Genomic DNA, 18,764 nt, shown 5'->3' with positions numbered 1-18,764 from the left:
GGCTGGGCTGAATGTTGCCCGAACGATCACCTCCTGACTAACTAAACCTTCCATCGCTGCTCTCAGCAGCCGGAGACAAACTCAAACGCACGCCTAACACACAACGGTCACCTACTGGCGAGCTAATATCTTTCAATTGAAGTCGAGAATCGCCGGAATTCTTACTGGACGCTGAGCTGAGGACGCTTTTCGACATCGAACATCACCACGGCTCGTCGGCGCGCTCGTCACCTACGGGTGGTGAACGACTTTGCGGAGAGGGGCGTCGCCCTCATCAGCGCGTTCTGCGGCGCCATCACGCGCGACGAGGAACAGCGACAGCACCTTCTGCAGGTCGTGGAGCGACACCGGGCGTTGCACCCGTGCGCGAAGTAGGCATGGGATGGCACGCACGGCGGATTTCGTTTTTTTTTGCGGTCTAACAGTGTCACTAGTGTTGATGGACATTATAGACAGATGGACAGATAGACAGATGGACCAGTTAACATGGACCAACAATCTCACCAGTGTTGAAGGATAACCACGGTTGCCTTTTTTGCAATACATGCGTTCCTGTCTTCCGTCTTTGAATTATTGCAAGTGCGAACTGAGCAAAACAAAATCCTTACTGTACGGGAGAAACCGTACTACCATTCAGCCCCGTAACATTCTTTCCATAGGGGAAACTTTGGTCGCTCTGCGGGACGGGATAAAATTATCCGATCGGAATAAAATTTTGCACACATCCTTGTGTCATAGTATCGACAAGATTTCCGACCCGGCCCGACGAATCCGACAAACTTTTCCAAAATGGACCACCCTAATATATATATATCTGTTTAAAGGAGGATACTGTATTGACTGTGCAAATACACACTTATACACACATATAAGATGCCAATGTCCCACTTTGATGAATTATGCCACTGATGTACTGAAAATGCATTGTAAAAGTATGTTGTGTGAAGTGTTTGAAGTTGAACGTCTTTCTTATAGAAAGTTGGAGATTACGTGGAAGTCCTGTGCATTTTTGAAAGTGGTTTCACAATCAATTGATGGACCCACTTGTTGCAAAGACTTTTACCCACCATCATCAGCTCCCGCTGAAACGACTTCCTCACTTGGTTCTCCACATTGGTGCACTCCTCTTTGAGTTTCTCCAGAACACATGCTACCTTCTCCGGCTCATTGTCCAGCTCGGTCCGACAGAAGTAATGAAGTGACAAGTTCCCATAGCCCAGTGCATCAGCAAACGCCCTCCAGTTTCCCACATTCTCCATCAGGACTGTCCTCACAGTGGCATAGATGTATGTAAGAAATTTGCAAGGTTTGAGGATTTGCTCCAACAGCATCATTGTTGTCAGGTCTGGCCCACACCAATGAATGGGCTTGACCTTTCCCAAAACCAAAACGTTTTTGGCGTGGACAAGTCCCATCTTCCCCTGATAGTATCCAATGTACCACTCTTTTGTGCGCAACTGCCCCCTTAGCTTAATTTTTTCCTCGCTAAGCAGGGCGATCACATCGCCCTTCTTGTACTCCAGTAAGTAGTTGCTCTTGTGCTGCCGTATTACCGTTTTAATCAGCTTGCCAAATTTGAGGCTGGTAATGCAGCGATCCTGAAATTTGGGGTATTTTGAAGTGACAGCCAGTGGTGACAGGGTGATCTTGTCCATCTCTCTTTTTTTCAAGAACCTCCTCTGGCCTGTCGGCTTTATTCCATACTGTGGTGGCGGTTGTGGCGTTTGGATGCAGAACTGGGTGATTATGCAGTCCAGTGTGTCCTTGACTTGGATCCTGAGAGTGAAGTATGAGATGGCGTTGGGGTCATGTGATGACACCATATAGATGAGCCGGCTGACTTTGCCTCGTTTAAGTTGTAATCCCCGGATGACCCCAGCCCCGTCGCAGGCTTTTACCTGATAGTTGGTTACGTTGGGGTACAACCCCACCTGGAGGTCTTGGGGAAACCCCAGGGGAAAATGTTGCTTCCCCCACAAGTGGAGGGTGACTGGAGGGTTAGAGCAAGCTAAGCGACCAACCTCGCTCACCACTAAGCTCTTCGGGGCGCAGTCATGACCAAACATGGCCACGACTGTTTTAAAGGAAGGATGGATGTGCTTGGGTCCATAAACACCAAGTGTTACCTTTCTCTGCATGTGATCCCACACGGTCATGCAGCGACTGATGTACAGAGACTGAACCACAATCGCCACATACATGCATGGCTCAAGACTGTCCAGACGTACTTGGACCATGTCATTATAAATGTAACAACCCGGAATGGGCTTGTAAGGCCCATCTTTGCAGTCACTCCTAACACAAAGTATCTTGGCAGAGTGCCCACCGTCCTCCTTTAACGTGACAGATACTTTAATCTCCAAAGTGACGAAAGACCTGATCTCCATGTTGCTGAGTTTGATCTCCACCACCGGGCTGACAGTGGAGCAACGGTCGTTGTTGAGTTCCAAGGGAAGATCCAGTAAGGCGCTCATGGAGACCTGCTGCTGGTCACCCTGACAAATGTGACCTTCAGGAATGTGCATGGTGATATGGGTGTCAGGCAGCTCAACAACACCTCCGCTGCTCCCCAACCGGCACACAATGCTGGTCTCAATCGGTTGGGTCTGACCCCACCCTGGATTCTGGCCCAGCGATTGCAGGTCATGACACGACCTGGCCAGCTTTCGGTGGTTGAGCCATGCTGTTCGGAAGTCCTCACGGCTCTGAAACTCCTCTGGCAAAGGTGCTTTCAGGCCCGTGAAGAAACAAGAGGAAGGTATGTTTGGATTAGATTGTCCTTGTAGAACCGAAAGTTGGGAGAGACTCTGTGAACGTTTACTCCTTGAAAAAGTATTGTCCCTGTGGAGGTGTTGCATTGCTTGGTTGGGATGACTGCTATTATTGGTGACAAAGTTGGAGTTGCTTGGACGTGCAAGAGTGTCTAAAAGAATCAGATCAGCAGAGTTTGTGACACTTGCTTCTCTGTAATTCCAATCTAATGGATGGATGATGGCGTTATCAGAAAATGGATGCTTGTTGTTAGTTGGCGAGGGTTTAAAAGTCACCCCTGTCCACTCTCCTAACGCTTCAAAATCCTTCAGCATCCCTTCTTCCTCTCCAAGACTGCCAATCATTCCACTGTCACTGAGCGAACCATTTCTGAAGTTGAGCACTGTGACATAAGCAGCAGGGATGTATCCCATCTCTCTGTTATTGTGTGCGTACCACCACTCGCCGCCTGATGTGTCCAGAACAAAGAGCTGATCTCCTTTGGAGAATTTCAGCGTGCTTAAACTTCTGGGCAAATAATCTTTGATGGCGACCACTTCCTGTGCAGCCCCATAGGAGGCAGATGTGTCCAGTCTGAAGGCACTGGGAGAAGGCACTGAAAGCAAAAGAGATCAACAATAGTCAAATAAACTATATGGACACAGCTCAAATAACAAATCAATACACAATTCTATGAGACAGTGAGTGTTTAATATGAATATATGTAGCAACATGTAGCAACTTGAGGAGGCTAAGCGTGCAATGTCGAGAAATACATGCTTGGTGTGGGAGCGCTTGAGAGACCTGACCCAAACTCCATCAAACATCTTCATCACCTACAGCGGCGATTGTGAGCTAACATCAGTGACCTCTGAACGCACAGATGCCGTTCTTTATAAATGCACACAAATGCGACAAACACTCTGAAATCATGCTGTCTTCCCAAAGGAAGTGTTCTAATGAAAAAGGGAAACCACCCCCACAATTTCCACTTTCTGTTGGCCTGCTTATGTGTGTTTGTTTATTTAGCACAATTTAAAACAAGGAGCGTTTGAAGCTGGAGGGGCTTGTACAAGATTCCACCCCCATTCCAATAATTCTATCAAATGAAAGTTTTCAGGAAGAACAATACAAGTGAAAAGACAAAAAATAAATGTCGACAAAGTACAAAAACCGTCATCTATGTGTCTTGGGTCACAAAGAGCCCTTTCCTTCCTCTGTTTCACCCAGTTGTATCTTATGTTTTGAACACAAACTTGTCATGAAAAAGGGAACAAATTTCCTCTTATTCAAATTGAAAGCACTTATAAGAAGAACAACTTTAATGGCAGAAGAAATGCATATTTGAAGGCATAATCTACTATTTCTAGCTCAGCTCCTTAGTGCAACAGAGCATAAATACACTTCAATCAGTGAAGCAATTTACACTTTGTATATAGTATGGCCACGTTGTTCCTTGATATCTAACTTTCGTACACCGCAAGATTCCCTTGGAGGAATACCTGATGCCATATGTGCCAAACATCAAGACAACATGACTCAGCGGGTCAAAACAATTACACGAGAGCAAATGAAACATTTGTTTGAATGAATCATACCTGAAGAGAACATTTCATCGAGTTGTGGGAGGCCAGCTGGGGTCCCCTCGCCGAGATCCACAAGCATCCCCTCAGACTTGCAGCGAGGGAGGACATGATTGCTGCTCGTTGTGCTGATGATTCGATGGACAGCCATGGCCAAGCCTCATTCAATGCTTCTTATCTGGAGAGGAATGAAAAGGTGTTTTTTTGGACTGGAACATTCAATGCTGAAAACAGCTCTGAACAAAGAAATAGTATTACAATGAATAAGTATCTAGAGATAAAATGAAAACTTTAGCTACCTAGTTAGCACACGCTTGAAAATCGGAAATGAAATGTGGCTGATGTCAGCCATGACGAGGAGCTCAAGGTCAAATGTTTATTAAATATTTATATCATCAATGTTATCTGTGGGTGGCACGGTGGGTGGCTAGTGAGCACATCGTTTTGATTTTGGGCTCCAGCTCTCCTGTCAGGAGTTTGCATGTTCTCCCCATGCCTGTGTGGGTTTTCTCTGGGTACTCCGGTGTCCGCCCACATTCAAAAAAACATGCACGGTAGGTTGATTGAATGCCAATTGAGGGTGTAGCCCACCTACTCCGCGAAGACAGCTGGGACAGGTTCCAGCACACTCACGACCATCGTGAGGATAAGTGGTTCGGATCACGGATGGATGGATATTATTTGTGTTTATGTACACATTTTTCCAACTCATAGTACTGAGTTTTGAGATCTACACAATAAGTGTCAAAATTATATGATCTTTTTTAATCAATTTAGCTTTGGTAAGGGACTATGTTTTTTATTTGTGAAATTGATTTCAAAGAAAAACAGACATGTTTACATGAAAGTGCTAAATTTGAATGAAAAGAAGTGGAGAACAGAGTAAATATCATACTTTGGACTCTTTAAAAAGAAAATATTTACCTTTCACATTTAAATAACCCATTGAGAAATACTTAATTCTGAATTTTCCACTTTTACAAACACACACACACACACACACACACACACACACACAAGCGCGTGTCAAATAAAGGATTTCCAGATTAGCTGGTGACCTTACTGGCAGGGCTAAAACACGGTCACTAATTTGCTGTGGCATGAACACAAGATTCCTCAATTCAAAGTATTTCGAGTGAATTAAGGTGGAAATCTGACACAACACTTCACACTTGCTTTGCATTTTATTCGTTGCCGTGACTGTGTGGTGATTATCATTTTGTAATCATTGACATTTTACAAGTACCTTTTTTATCATTTTCAGAGTCACCTCACATTCATCATATTTTGCAATGTGTGGACCTGTTAGCAAAAACAAAAATAAACGTATTTGAGTGCAATGATATCATTAAAAGTGTGTGCGTGTGGGGGTGGGGTGGGGGATACCATTAAAAATAAATGTGAAGCTGTGAACTGACCACTTGCTGCTTCAAAACCGGTCCACTGTGACAAAAATCCACAAGAATCCACAATCATTGTCAGTGCTCATCTCAGTTTCTTTTCTTTCTTCTATGATGCCTCGTTTTAAGATTCTAATAACAAGGTTGATGGCTCAAATTAAATCTCTCCTGCCGGTCCAGGAGTTTCAATCCACCAGACTGAAGGAGGTTGTTGCTGCTGCTGTATGTGTGAGATGTGGGCGTAGTGACGTCAGAGCAGGGGTGGAGCCACGGGCACGCGACAGCTCGGGTTGCAGCTCAATGCAACTCTCAATGGACTGATAGGATAGGTTTCAAAGAGTGAATGGTCCAATTCTTAGCTGGTCTTTCATTTTAATTTTATTTGAAGATATACCGCTACAATATGTTTTTACATTATTTCAAGTAAGAAGGCCCACTTTCACGTCATAGGAGTCAAAGTCGGACCTGCTTGAAAGAAACAAATTCCCTGGCTGCCAACTCCCATCATCATAATTTGATTTCTTCTTTTTCTGTTTCCAGGTCAAAGTTACTCTTTGAGGCAGTTCGATGCTGCACTGACACAGAGTTCACTTCACTTCAGACCTCTATGTCAAAATTGTAATAACCCGATGTTTTTTTTAATCATAAAAATAGCACTCGGCAGTACTGAACTTTATAAAATTTTAAAAAAATATACAATAATACATAACACTGGTCTCAGGTGAAATCTTTACTACTTTAGATCTGTCAGTAATTTGTCCAAATAACACATACACACACGTGGAATAACCAGTCGTATAGATTTGTGAGAAAAAAAAAATTGAAACTGGCTGAATTGGAGGCTGCGGTCCAGTGTGATTGATCAGTAAATTATGAAAAGAAAAAGTTAAATACTTTAGGCATTATATTTTTATGCTTTAATACATTGTGGGTTGTTTTTTTGTTGTTGTCGAGGAACGGAAGAAGATCACGAGCAGGCTGCTCTTAGTGGGCGTTTCAGTTCCCGTCTGTCCAATTAGTCCATCCTGGAAGGAGGAATTAAAATGTGGGCCATCAGGTGGGAGTGTGCGCAGGTTAGACAACCTGATCCAGGAGTTTCTAATCCGACCGGGGGCACGGGGGTGAGAGTGGGGGCTGCAAAGGATTATGGGATTAGGGCGGGGAATATGCCACATTAGAAATCTACATCCTCTATTGCCATGGTGACAAAAAATATATATATATCTCCAAGAGATTTCATTAAGCGACAACAAAACACGTCAGCATAATTCCATGAAGTGATTTTAGAGTTAGGGTCATTTATATTTCATTTATATACTTAAAGTTGACTTCTGAAACTTAAACTAGACTTCCGACAATTTCAGGTCTTTCTGCTGGTATTTCCAAGAAAATAGAGCTGCAATTGATGGTCCCTAATGTGTTCTGACTCTACAGGAACCATCATGTGCCAAGTCAAGTCAAATCAAGTTTATTCATAAAGCCTTTAATCACAAAAGAGTCTCCAAGGGCTTACCAGGCCCCTCAATAAAATCACCGACATCCCCTGGTCTAGTCTCTCCATTCCAGGAAGGAACAACTCAGAGAAAACCCATTCATAATTGTAAATGCCAGCTCTGTGTCACACACTGAACATGTATAGATGTTAATTGGATTGAAGGTATTTTCTAATAAATCACTTGGTAAACGGGATGCTTGTCACGTGGTGTGGGTGTGGTACTTCAGCACAGGTGGTAAAATCAGCTGTTTACTTGGCGGAAGTGTTCTTTCTTTTGAACTGTCAGAGGGTGAATGAGGAAGGCCTACTTTTTGCTGACCGTACATATGCACGCATAGAGGCACGATAATCACACAGAATTGATCGCTTTGGAAATACAATTTAAACCCGCGAGTAAAACATACTGGACTTTTTATTATTATGTATTTATAATTATTATGTGGCTCTTTGGATGGATGAGCGTTCTACACACTTGGACAAGTGATGCGTCTGGCAAGGTAAAGCATCCCTGCACTCAGCCTCTTTGGTGACCACAAGTTGCTTTTGAGACCTGCCTACAAAAACCTTAAGAGCTGGTCACAGATGCAGGAATCCCCCTTCCAGGATGACCAGGCTGACTGCAATGGATGCCGAGCGGGCAATATTAAACACGTAAGATAGTGCTGTACAACTTTAGTTACAACAGCATAAGAGCCCATTTAATGAAATGAAGCTCCGCCTCAGAACTTGTTTCAGTCAGCCGGTGCAGAATCCACAGCAACACTTAACTCATCTTCACCTAGTCCCCTCGGAAACTCAGTTCGTCCTGATGGCTGAATTTGCAAGTAAGTACTTCTCACTACTGGTGGATACCTGCTGCTGATTATGCATTTTCCAGCCTGATGACATGCATATTGCAATGACAACAACAACACCAGACAGCCTAGTAACCTCAAAGAATGACACTTTCATTATCCATCCATCCATTTTCTAATCCGCATTTCCTTATGAAGGTCACAGTTGTGTTTGAGCCTTTCCCAGCTGTCCTCAGGAAGTAGGTGGGGTACACCCTGAACTCGTTGCCAGCCAATTGCAGTGCATTTATAGACAAACAACAATAAGACAGAGGGACAATTTAGAACTTTCAATCAACCTATCATGCATGTTTTTTGGAATGTGGGACGAAACCAGAGAAAACCCACGCAAGGCACAGAGAGAACATGCAAACTCCTCACAGGAAACCTAGGGCCGGATTCGAACCCACGACCTCCGCAATGTGAGGTGAACGTGCTAACCAGTTATACACTATGTCCCTTCTTTCATTTCTCTTGGAAGGAAAATGTGCGTGGCGAAGAGACAATGACCTTGAGATGAATGCAGAGCAACTGTCAACCATTCGAAGGAGGGTGGGGGTGAGGTTTTTTGTGTGGTGGGAGGGGCCCAAGGGCCAGAGCCACGACACCCGTCTTCACGGATGTGCATGTGTTTCTAAACACACTTGTATTCGCTGCTGTCAGACTGAGCTGGTGAGTTTTGGTCACATTGTGCATAATTTTGACAGGTTGCTGCATAGCTGCTGCACACATGCAGTGTACAAATTGTGAGGAAACGATTGCCATTTAACAGAGAGTGTGGAATGAACATTTAATATTAAATTGATGTGATGCTGATTATTCAAATTTAAAGTTAATTACCGTGTTTCCTACCTCTAAGCACTACAAACTTAGTAATGAGTGAATTACAACAAGAGTAATGTCAAAATAACAAAAATGAACAATTTTTTTGTTTTTTGGTGCAGGTTGCCGTGGAAATGGGAGCTTTCCCAACTCCTCCCCCCTTGGACGCGACCCACCATCCGGAGTCAGTGACCAAAACTGTGGCCGGTATGTGAATGAAAGTTCCTGAAAGAGACATTTTCAGTCGGCCAAGATCTTGTTGTTAAAGACCAACACACTCTTAGTTCAATATTGTAAAAGTCAACAAAGACTTGAAGCAGATTGGCTGCGCTGTGAAACCACAAATGTTTGCTTTTGTTATCGGTAACTGAACACCTTCACTGGGTTCTCATCTCCTGCTGCACTCCTGCTTCTTCTTCTTCTCACCTGGCAGAGTTTTTACATTTTATTTATTTGGAAATATACCAAGAGGTCACACGTACTCCACTTCATATAAGAAAAAAAGAAACGTTTTGTCATACACTGTGTTGAAATAACGATGACATCACTACTAAGGCTGAGTAGGAGGGAGTGTCTTCATTTATCAGCCTTATATCAGAGTAGAGTCTGTGAAGGAGCAACTCCCTCGTGCAGCGTCTGTTGCCGTGGCGATAAGAGCAGCCAGCAGGTTGCGGTTTCAATTCTTGGCTTCGGCCTTCCTGTGTAGATTTTAGACTTTTCCTACATTAAGTAACTTAATCAATTACCGTATTTCGTTTCTACTTTCATTTATTATTCAGTGGTGCCTTGATTTAAGGGTTTAATTTACATTCCGTTACCCAAAACACTCGAATCTCAAAGAGCTAATTCCTCAGTTCAATGAATGGAAATTCGGTTTCAGTGCCGCACTTGTATCGTATTGCATTTCATAAAAACATAGTTATAACATAAATCTAATGTAAAGAATGACAAAGTTTGTGCATCATGATTTCATGCTTTAAAACGCAACGCCTTCGCGCTTCAGTTGGAGTGCAAGTCTGGGCCACCAGGGGACAGTATACACATTCGTACTTACAGTAGTTTCACAATTGTGATTCGGCCTCTGGAGAAATTTTACACGGTTTTCTCAGAGGATAGAGAACTTAAATAATTTTATAAATAAATAAACAGACAGATGCCAATTTCGTTATCTGATATAATGCACTTTGCTTTGCGTAAGCATTAAGCTATCAGACTTGTGTAGTTTGAAAAAAATACACATGTAATTGTCTTTTTTTATGTTTAAATTTCAACGTGGAATGGCAATAAAGGGTTGGAATAAAAAATCTGGCCTCTTCTTTGAAGAATTTTTCACTATCTGCTCATCGGGATGAAGTTCAATGCCACCATTTAGTGCCTATAACTCTTTTTTTTTTGCTTACAACTCAGGACAAAAAAAATGCTCTCTGAGGCTCATATCTTAGGTCATAAGTCAGGTCATTCATAGAGGAAGTTGAGGTACCACTGTATTCTTATAGGTAGATAATTTACTTTTGTGTCTACTTTTTGGGACATTTGTGTTGGTGATGTGTCATTTTTTTTCCTCCGGGAATCTGTGTTGAAGAATTACTGCTCTGGAAAATACTTAGGGCTGCAAAGTTTCTCCTTAACTGAGAGGAAGAACTGGGAGTCAGACCAGGAATAATTCACCAATTTTATACTTCAACTTGTGTTTTCTTTTTTTCTTTTCAAGACTTCAATGTGGATGGCGGAATCGTTGGGGCCTTGATTGGAGGTGAGAGCTAAACACCAAGGGCTCTATTTTCACAGACTGCATAAATGCCGCCGTATCCTTATTCTCATATCAAGGCAAGTCGTTTGCCAATTTGGTAGACCAGTCTCTGTCAAGATGGCCGTTCCATCACAGCGAGGGTGTGTCTATAGTGTAGTGACAATTTGATGGCAGAGAGTCAATCTTAATTTACACCATCTGAGACCACATCTAAAGGCTGATATGTGATTTTGGTGAATTTGGGCACAGTCAGACACATGTGAGGGATGTCAGATGTCTTACATTCATAAATGCGTGGACAGCAGGCATCATACCCTCTCAATCATTGTTTTTTATTTTTCAAATCATCCCACTGAGCGACACAGATTTTGGGGGTTACACAAACAACTATGAGTGAGAGGATGGATGGAGGGGTCTCCAATGCCCACTTCACACCGTACATGTGCTTCTGTTATGTTGAAACTATGAGTGCACCTAATTTAAACGGAACGAAAGGAGACACTTTGATTGGTCATGATTGAAGTCGGCTGTGACCACTCCCATAGCATCACTTATTCTTGCATAGCCGCTGTCCTGCAGAGTTACGTCACATGCCGGACAGGATTTATGATTTTGTAAATTCAACTATGCTTTTGCTTTTGGAAGTAAAACGCATGGATTTCAGTATTGTACTGTATGGTTGTGTCTTTCCTCTTGTAGGTGTCATCAGTGCGACACTAATCCTGATCTGTCTGATGGCATTCGTGCTTTGGCGCCGGTCCAGACATAAGGGCTCTTATGTCACCCATGAGATGGACAACCGGGATGATGATGATGATGATGATGATGATTATGGTGATGAAGATGATGATGATGACTCAGGATGTTCTGACACTGAACTCCAACATGAAGTACCTCTTGAAATAAGTGCGAAGGACTAGAGCAGGAAAGTGTGAACATTTTACACGAAGATGGTGTGTAGTACAGTGCCAGTCAAAGATTTAGACACACTATCTCATTCAACAATATTGTGGTTTTTATTCTCCAAATATGACTACACTTTGAAGATTTGAGAATAAAAAATGTATAATTTTTGCAGGATACAATGGGTATAAAAGTCTACACACTCTTGTTCAAATGGCAGATGCTGCGGAAGCTCCTTGGCTTGTCCTGTATTGCAGGACTCTGAAAATGTCAGGAAAAGCATACTTCAACATTTGAACTTTATTGAGGGTTAATCAGAGGCATTTAAACGTTGACTGGTGTGTGCCTGACTCTCATTTAACACAAGTTCCAATTTTTAAAACATGTGCCCACTTGTGGAATTACATGATCTTAGTTGTCTATTTTTTACATCGCCTCTCAAAAAGATTTTTTTGTGAATTAATCTGTGCAGTTACAGGTCACATTCATGGTGAAAAATGGATTCTCTTAGCCTCATTTTTTTATATCACAAAAACCTGACACTTAAGTAGGAGTGTGGAGACTTTTGATATCTATCGTGGATATATATTTTAGTCACTTTGTAAATAAAATATCTCTCATTTTTACATTCACCTATTCTCTAATATATGAGGTAATAAATATGTGACAGTCAGGCGCCAATACTACCAATTTTGAGAGATCATAATTTTGTAATTTTGAATTTGTACCGTTTTTATTTTTTATATATAATTAAAATGAACATGTGAACAACACCACCTTGTGGCTAAAATGTATCAATGTATCCAGGTGTCAGAAGGACAGACTGAAACCACTCTCAAGGAAGGAAACCCGGGATATAATTTAGACATTTCCCAGAACTTCTACAATGTGTTTCACAAGTGACTGAGACAATAATATGACTGCATAGTCTCAATATTTTTTTCTAGATGTTTGGGAGTGGTGAGAGCTGGGGTTGGGGTGGTGGGAGAAGTTCTCAGGGGAAAAAAAATTGTGGTACTATTTCACATCAAATCATTCATGGCCTCTTATTACCTTTTTCTGCTCATACTTTCTCTGTTTCCAGTACAAATTCAGCCTGACATCAGACGATAACACACAATTAGTTAAGATTCAATTAATTATGAAAGTACATGAACACATAAATGAAAGGAAAATAAGACATATCTATCTATATCTGTGTCTGTCTCTTTCTTCCCCCTCGCTCACTACACACACACACACACACACATATAAATTAAAACCATAAATCACATACATTTAAAGTCGTCGTTTGGGTTCGGGACACGTCTCAAAGCTACTCTCTGCAGTGTCGTATGTAGTAAAAATAAACAAAATAAAATAAAAGCCAAAAAATGAAATAGAAGGCTCGTATGTATACCACGTGGAATAGTATAGAGTCCAGCATGCGTTTTGCAGTCGAATGAGACTTTGTTTTTTAACCTGAATGTTTCAGGTTTCGCGATTCGGACGACACACCAGCGGATTTTGGCCAATCTTCACTTGAACAAAGTGGAGTGAAACTGTGGGGGCGGTTCCGTCGTGACTTTTGTCAGTTGAGCTGCGATGGTCTGTTGAGAAACGGAAACCAAAAGGGATCTCTTCACATTTCAAACGTGAAAAACCCTGTCTTCCTTTCTCTTGGGGGATGCGATTGTCTCTGGTGCCTCTAGACTGACAGCGTGCTCGTGCTCTTCAAAGGATTTAAATCACGTTTGTGACATTTTGTGGGTTCGGATCTCAGCATGCTGGTGAGCTCGGCGGTTTACGCCGTGAAGAAACGGAAGAAGCCGCTTCAAAAAGCGTAAGTCACAAAAAAGAAGAAAAAAAAGACGCTTTTGTGATTACGCGTAATCTCTTCACTTGCGGTCTGTTCGTTTATTATTATTCTACAGCTACGTCACTATGCATGTCGTAGTGGGTTGGAGCGATGTTTTTAACAACAGTGTCCCATAATGAATATATGATATATTATCCGCAGCAGATGTGGCAAAAGATTGTCAATTTTTGACCCATTTGGTAACTTGACATAGCTGGCAAATATCTAATTTCTGACAGGATAATTACGACTGAAGTGACGAGTCCTGCAGAAACAAAGTAAAACAACAAAGCAAAATAAGGAGATACATGAGCTCATGATGACAACTGCAAAAAAAAAAAGCCTTACCTGTATATGTTTTATCAGATAAGATGAAGAATTTTTGAATGCCAGAAGCTGGTGGTTTTTAGGTTGTCACAAGACAACACATTTGCCAATAATCATTATTGTCTTGCACACACACACACACACACACACACACACACACACACACACACACACACACACACACACACACACACACACACACACAAAAAAGGCCATTGATGGCTGTACCTGATTCCCTGAGTCTGTTGCGTCCTCGTTGTTCCCTTGGCTCACATTCTTTTTTTTTCTGCCTAAGAACCCAAGATCTAGTAGTGAAAACCTTAACTGTAGTTGATTTGCCCTCTTTCGCTTTGACATTTCTTTAAATTTTTGTGATCAAGCAGGAAGTTTGAAAAAAAAAGCATCATGCCAATGTTGGCAAAGTCAGGAGTACAAAGATTAAAGGTGAAGTCGGACAAAGAAATAAATACTAAAGTACAGTTATCCTGACAAACCTACAAGTACTTTCCATGACTGTTTTGATCCACAAACATGCTGTGACACTGATTTATTTCAGTACCACCTAAGTCACCTTCACTTTACGAGACATCTGAACCTGTGACGGTCATGCAATACATGTAGACTGAGTGCATGGCCAACCACTGTTGCTATTTCATGCCGGCAGTTCCATGCGAGCCACCCCATTCTCACGTGTGCACTTTGAGTGCTTTGTGTTTGGAGCTTGGGGTCAGCAGGCAAGCAGAAAAGTGTCTGGTTTTTGGACAGTGATTTTTGTGGCGTGACACATGAGATCGTTTCCCCCTCTCTTTATCCACCACATCTAAGTTGTAGTTGTTCTCGAACTCATTGAATAAAGAGAGAGTGTTTCGATTTTATTGACAGGTCGGCGTGGTCTTGTTGGTTTAGTCATCAGAACACTGGAAATTAAGAACAAATGAACACCCGATCAGTTTCAAGGTATTGTTAAAATACTGTCCTGCTTATTATTTTTATTATTTTTTTAAACAAGCAATAAGAAAATTACATCTTTCTTCTTGCCAAGGGAGCTAATATAAGATTCAGGAGTTTACCTCTGTGTTATCTTTCTGTAGCTTTGGTCTGCCCTGCACATTTCTTGACATTTCGGACTTAGGTCTCAGCACTGTGTTTTGAAGTCCCTCTTTCCAAAGTCTCACAGAGAACTAGTTTCTCCCAGGAGCCTCTTGGCCCAATTCTGTGTGACATCACCTTGAAAGATGTTTGCTAATACTGGACAGGTTGTTGACCTGGAGATGATTACCTAATCCTACGTTCAGGCCGAACGCAAAACCTCGCTTTGCCCCACGTGTCTTGTACACCTTTGCGGAAGAACGACGAGACAGAAGAGGAGCGGTGAGTCCTTCTTTTCTGACAGCAATAAGGTGGTTGTGCCAAAACCTAATGTAAAATATAATCGTGGTTTCCATTTCAACAGTTGTAAACAAGTAAATACATTGACACATACATTCAGATTGGCCTAAATGCTGCAGAGGAGAATGTGGCTGACGAGGTGAAGACTGGCAGGTATGTAAGTGAGACAGGTGCAGTGATTGGGGAGACACCCAGCCCACACTGAATTAAGGGAAAGGCAACCAAAAACAGAACAGAGGCAGGGGCCACACAGTGGAACACCAAGGACAGACACAATCGATTCGAACACAAGCATGCCGTCTCCGTTGCCAAAATGCGGAGCGGGTCGGTAGCACCTCATTGAGTGGGAGCGAGCTGAATAGAAAGTCGTCCTTTATAAGCAAATAAGGGCTGGTTAACTTGGCAAAGTACATATCCAGACTTGGATATATATTTTTTAATTTATACAGGAAGGATTAAACTAGAGCAATAGCTAAGAGTAAAAATGTCCTTTTCTCTAGAGATTAATATTAAGAAAATATTTCCATCACAGCATGACAAAGAGTAATGAGAGAGAGAGAGAGAGAGAGAGAGAGAGAGAGAGAGAGAGAGAGAGAGAGAGAGAGAGAGAATGAGACGTTGAGCAACCATGTGAGCGATGAGTGAACAATGGGGAGCATAACAGCCTTGTCAACAACGTTAATAGTCCCATGATGACAGCAACAACGGTGAAAGCCTCCATTGCCAACACCACTGTTGCCAGCTTCTCCAACATCAAAAACAATCTGATAAGTGTGCATTCACACGGTGGTTGCAGCTTGTTGCACAATTTGGTTAATTTGATGTGCGGTGACATCAGAGTGACAGCAGAAATTGTCAACTCAGAGGAAGCTATGTGTCTTGACCAAGAAACTTCACATGCCGGTCGCTGCTGGCGGCATTACACCTTTGTGACTGCCTCTGATTCAATGTCATAACCTCGTTTTGCATAGGACAGTGAAAGTGAGTTGCTCAAGATGGTCAGTGTAGAAGAGGCTAACATTGGTAACAATTGTTGTTTGCGCCTCTCCAGCTTACCTAAGGCTGTAATCAGCCATTAGTCGATTCATTTATTGTTAAGAACTCTTGTGGCTATGTTGTATTAATAGTTTATTTTGGCCGTTCTGTGTAAAGTAAAATTTTTTGTCCCGTACTTGTGTCAAGTTTGGTCAGTCTCACGTTGGAAATAAAAATACATGTTAACGCATCAAATTCTAAGAACTTTTTGCTTGTGTTTTTATTTACAAAGGGTCAAATATTTGCCCAACATGGTTATCACAGCCTTTTCCGTTGTTTTTGCAGATCCAAGAACATGGATGAGTTTTACACGGGTCAGTGATGAAATGGTCTGTCTGTTTGAACCGTTTTGTTTTTGAATCATGCAATGGAAATGATTAAAAAAAAAAATCTGATTTCTCACTTAATTGACAAAACAACTGACTGTTTAATCCATCCTCTTTGCTTATCTGGAGTTTGGTAGAGAGCGCAGTACCTTTCCTCTCCCCAACCACTTCATCTAGCTCTTCTGTGGGGATCCTAAGGCATTTCCAGTTCAGCCGGGAGTCTCTCCAGTGTGTCCTGGATGGTCCCCGGGGCGTGCCCGGAACACCTCACCACTGAGGCATCCTAATCAGATGGCCTAGCCACATCATCTGGCTCCTCTCAATGCAGATGAGCAGCGGCTGGACTCTGAGCCCCTCACAGGTGGACCGAGCTTCTCACCCTCTCTCCAAGAGAGAGCCCGGACACCCCACGGAGGAAACTCATTTCGGCTGCTTGTGTCCGAGATCTCTTTATTTCCGTGTGTGTCACATTATTTTGTATTTCATGTTTGTAGTTGTCCGACAGCTGACACTGCCTCCCTTTTACCTGTGTCAAGACGCAGTTTACTTCCGCCCAAGACAAAGCACCTTTGTGCGATCGCAGGGGAGTGGGTTTTTTTTTCCACGTCACCTGATCCCATATTGCACTGCCAGACACACCCCTGATATGGCCGATGTGCCAGATAGTGCCAGAGGCCGCAATACCGGCTGCTTATTGTTCTTTCCAACAGGAATGTGTCGATAGCCATCTCGCCTTCATTTCAGATCCCACGTTTTCTGGAGGATTATTGGCAGCAGATGGCTATTTTTACTTGAAGGAGGGAAAGAATGTCTGCGTTTAATTCATTCCACTACATGCATTTACTGTAGCCTTGAACACAGCACCAGGACCTGTCACAGCTTTGTAACAGTGAACTAAAACTTTTACACAAACTGTAAAGACAGGTGCTGCAAATATGTTGCAATCGTCTGGGTTGTTTCAGGCTAAGCAGATGTCTGCTCATAAAAGAATGCATGTCATAATAAAATAATGCGGTATGGTATCCTGTGGTTTATAAATACTCTGGGTCGTCTCGTGATTTTATAATGTCTCATCAAGCCAGTGAGAGCTGATGCCATTTCATATAGTACATCCTGTCCTCGTATGTGGTGATTCAGGCTGTTACCTTGCTTCTCATGATGTTGTCTTTGATTCGTGGTTCTGCTTATGGAGGGAGAAGGCATTCCAGGTTGGCTACTGTTTTTTTAAAAAAAAAAAAATCAATCTGCATGTTCTCATGTTCTCCTGCTTGTATGCACCTTACTCATGTTTTGAACTGATTTTCATCTTCTCTCTGGCAGACCCAAACTGCCACCTCCTGAAGGTGCCCAATCAAACCCGTCCAAACGGCATCGTGACCGACTGAACAATGAACTGGACAAGCTGACCAGTCTGCTGCCTTTCACCGAAGATGTTTGTGCTCGTCTGGATAAGTTGTCCGTGCTTCGACTCGCCGTGGGTTACCTGAAGGTTAAGAGCTTCTTTAACGGTGAGTCTCAGCAGAACTCAGAGCTGCAGAGTTGCGCTGATAGTAGTATAGTACGCTTCACTCCACTTTGTGTTCACTCAAATATCTTCATGATTTAAGTTTCAACCCAATCAGTCAGCAGTTTCTCTGTAACTTAACAATGCCAGAGCTTAATCATTTATTGAAGTGGTGGGGCAAATGTTACAGGTTAGGTGCACATCCAATCTTCCATCACTCTGCAAACACGAAAGCTGGGGCAGTTATTACCAGGACAAGGTCGTGCATTTCCACCAGCTTCATCATACTATTTGACTGTCCTTTTGCAATCTAGAAGCTATCAAGTGCAGACTTCCTGAAAGACCGAGTCCCTCTTTCCCAGACAATGAAATTCTATGACCTGGTTGACTTCAAAATTGCCCAATTAATGTATAAAGCACATAACAATCTCCTTTGTCAAAATATCCAGAAGCTTTTTGAAATCAGAGATAGTTGTTATAATCTAAGAGGTATTAATCAATACAAAAAATCCAGAACAAGAACAAACATCAAGCAAAGGTGTGTATCAGTAATAGGAGTTAATCTGTGGAATAAGCTTGAGATGGATCTGAAAATGAGTAAATCGTTGGACGAGTTCAAAAACAAATTTAAAAGATTAGCACAAAAAAACTACATAAAACAAAGTTAAGAAGATACATTTTACATACTGGTACCTATAAAATATAGTAATACTATGGTTTGTTCTTGTTCTGGATTTTGAACAACTTATTGAATGTATTCAAGAAATGCAGTATATATAATGAATATGAGTCATTTGATATAAAAAGTA

General features: G+C 42.2%; 3 protein-coding genes across 4 annotated transcripts in view; 2 read left to right on the top strand and 1 right to left on the bottom strand.

Annotated features, from left to right (window-relative positions):
- Positions 1–5,925, bottom strand: part of LOC109520230 (SH3 domain-binding protein 4-A-like) — an 11,295-nt gene extending 5,370 nt beyond the window's left edge. The window contains exons 1-3 of the mRNA XM_019877333.1: positions 5,753–5,925; positions 4,350–4,512; positions 1,068–3,367 (exon numbers count right to left, since the gene is read on the bottom strand). Coding sequence (XP_019732892.1) covers positions 1,068–3,367; positions 4,350–4,485 — 2,436 coding nt within the window. The 5' untranslated portion in view covers positions 4,486–4,512; positions 5,753–5,925. The remainder of the gene's footprint in view (positions 1–1,067; positions 3,368–4,349; positions 4,513–5,752) is intronic.
- Positions 5,926–8,657: 2,732 nt separating this feature from the next.
- Positions 8,658–11,796, top strand: LOC109520228 (probable dual specificity protein phosphatase DDB_G0281963). Its single transcript, XM_019877331.1, has 4 exons — positions 8,658–8,734; positions 9,007–9,091; positions 10,596–10,637; positions 11,334–11,796. The coding sequence occupies exons 2-4, from the start codon at positions 9,019–9,021 to the stop codon at positions 11,552–11,554; spliced, it is 336 nt and encodes a 111-aa protein (XP_019732890.1). The 5' UTR covers positions 8,658–8,734; positions 9,007–9,018; the 3' UTR covers positions 11,555–11,796.
- Positions 11,797–13,114: 1,318 nt separating this feature from the next.
- Positions 13,115–18,764, top strand: part of LOC109520192 (aryl hydrocarbon receptor-like) — a 25,893-nt gene continuing 20,243 nt past the window's right edge. The window contains exons 1-2 of one of the 2 annotated variants that reach the window (XM_019877240.1): positions 13,115–13,359; positions 17,772–17,959. In XM_019877240.1, coding sequence (XP_019732799.1) covers positions 13,301–13,359; positions 17,772–17,959 — 247 coding nt within the window. In that variant the 5' untranslated portion in view covers positions 13,115–13,300. Of the gene's footprint in view, positions 13,360–17,771; positions 17,960–18,764 lie in introns of those variants that run through there. The other variant, XM_019877241.1, reaches the window with a different exon arrangement.

Source organism: Hippocampus comes, unplaced genomic scaffold (assembly GCF_001891065.2).
Source record: "Hippocampus comes isolate QL1 unplaced genomic scaffold, H_comes_QL1_v1.1 scaffold167, whole genome shotgun sequence".
In the NCBI taxonomy this organism is placed as follows: Eukaryota; Metazoa; Chordata; class Actinopteri; order Syngnathiformes; family Syngnathidae; genus Hippocampus; species Hippocampus comes.
The sequence above is the reverse complement of the archived record's forward strand: the minus strand, read 5'-3'. Positions and strand labels throughout refer to the sequence as shown.

Coding starts and splice junctions, on each gene's coding strand:
- LOC109520228 (XM_019877331.1), top strand. CDS start 9,019: ATGGGAGCTTTCCCAACTCCTCCCCCCTTGGACGCGACCCACCATCCG. Junction 9,092..10,595: donor AGTGACCAAAACTGTGGCCG/GTATGTGAATGA, acceptor TTTCTTTTCAAG/ACTTCAATGTGGATGGCGGA. Junction 10,638..11,333: donor CGTTGGGGCCTTGATTGGAG/GTGAGAGCTAAA, acceptor TTCCTCTTGTAG/GTGTCATCAGTGCGACACTA.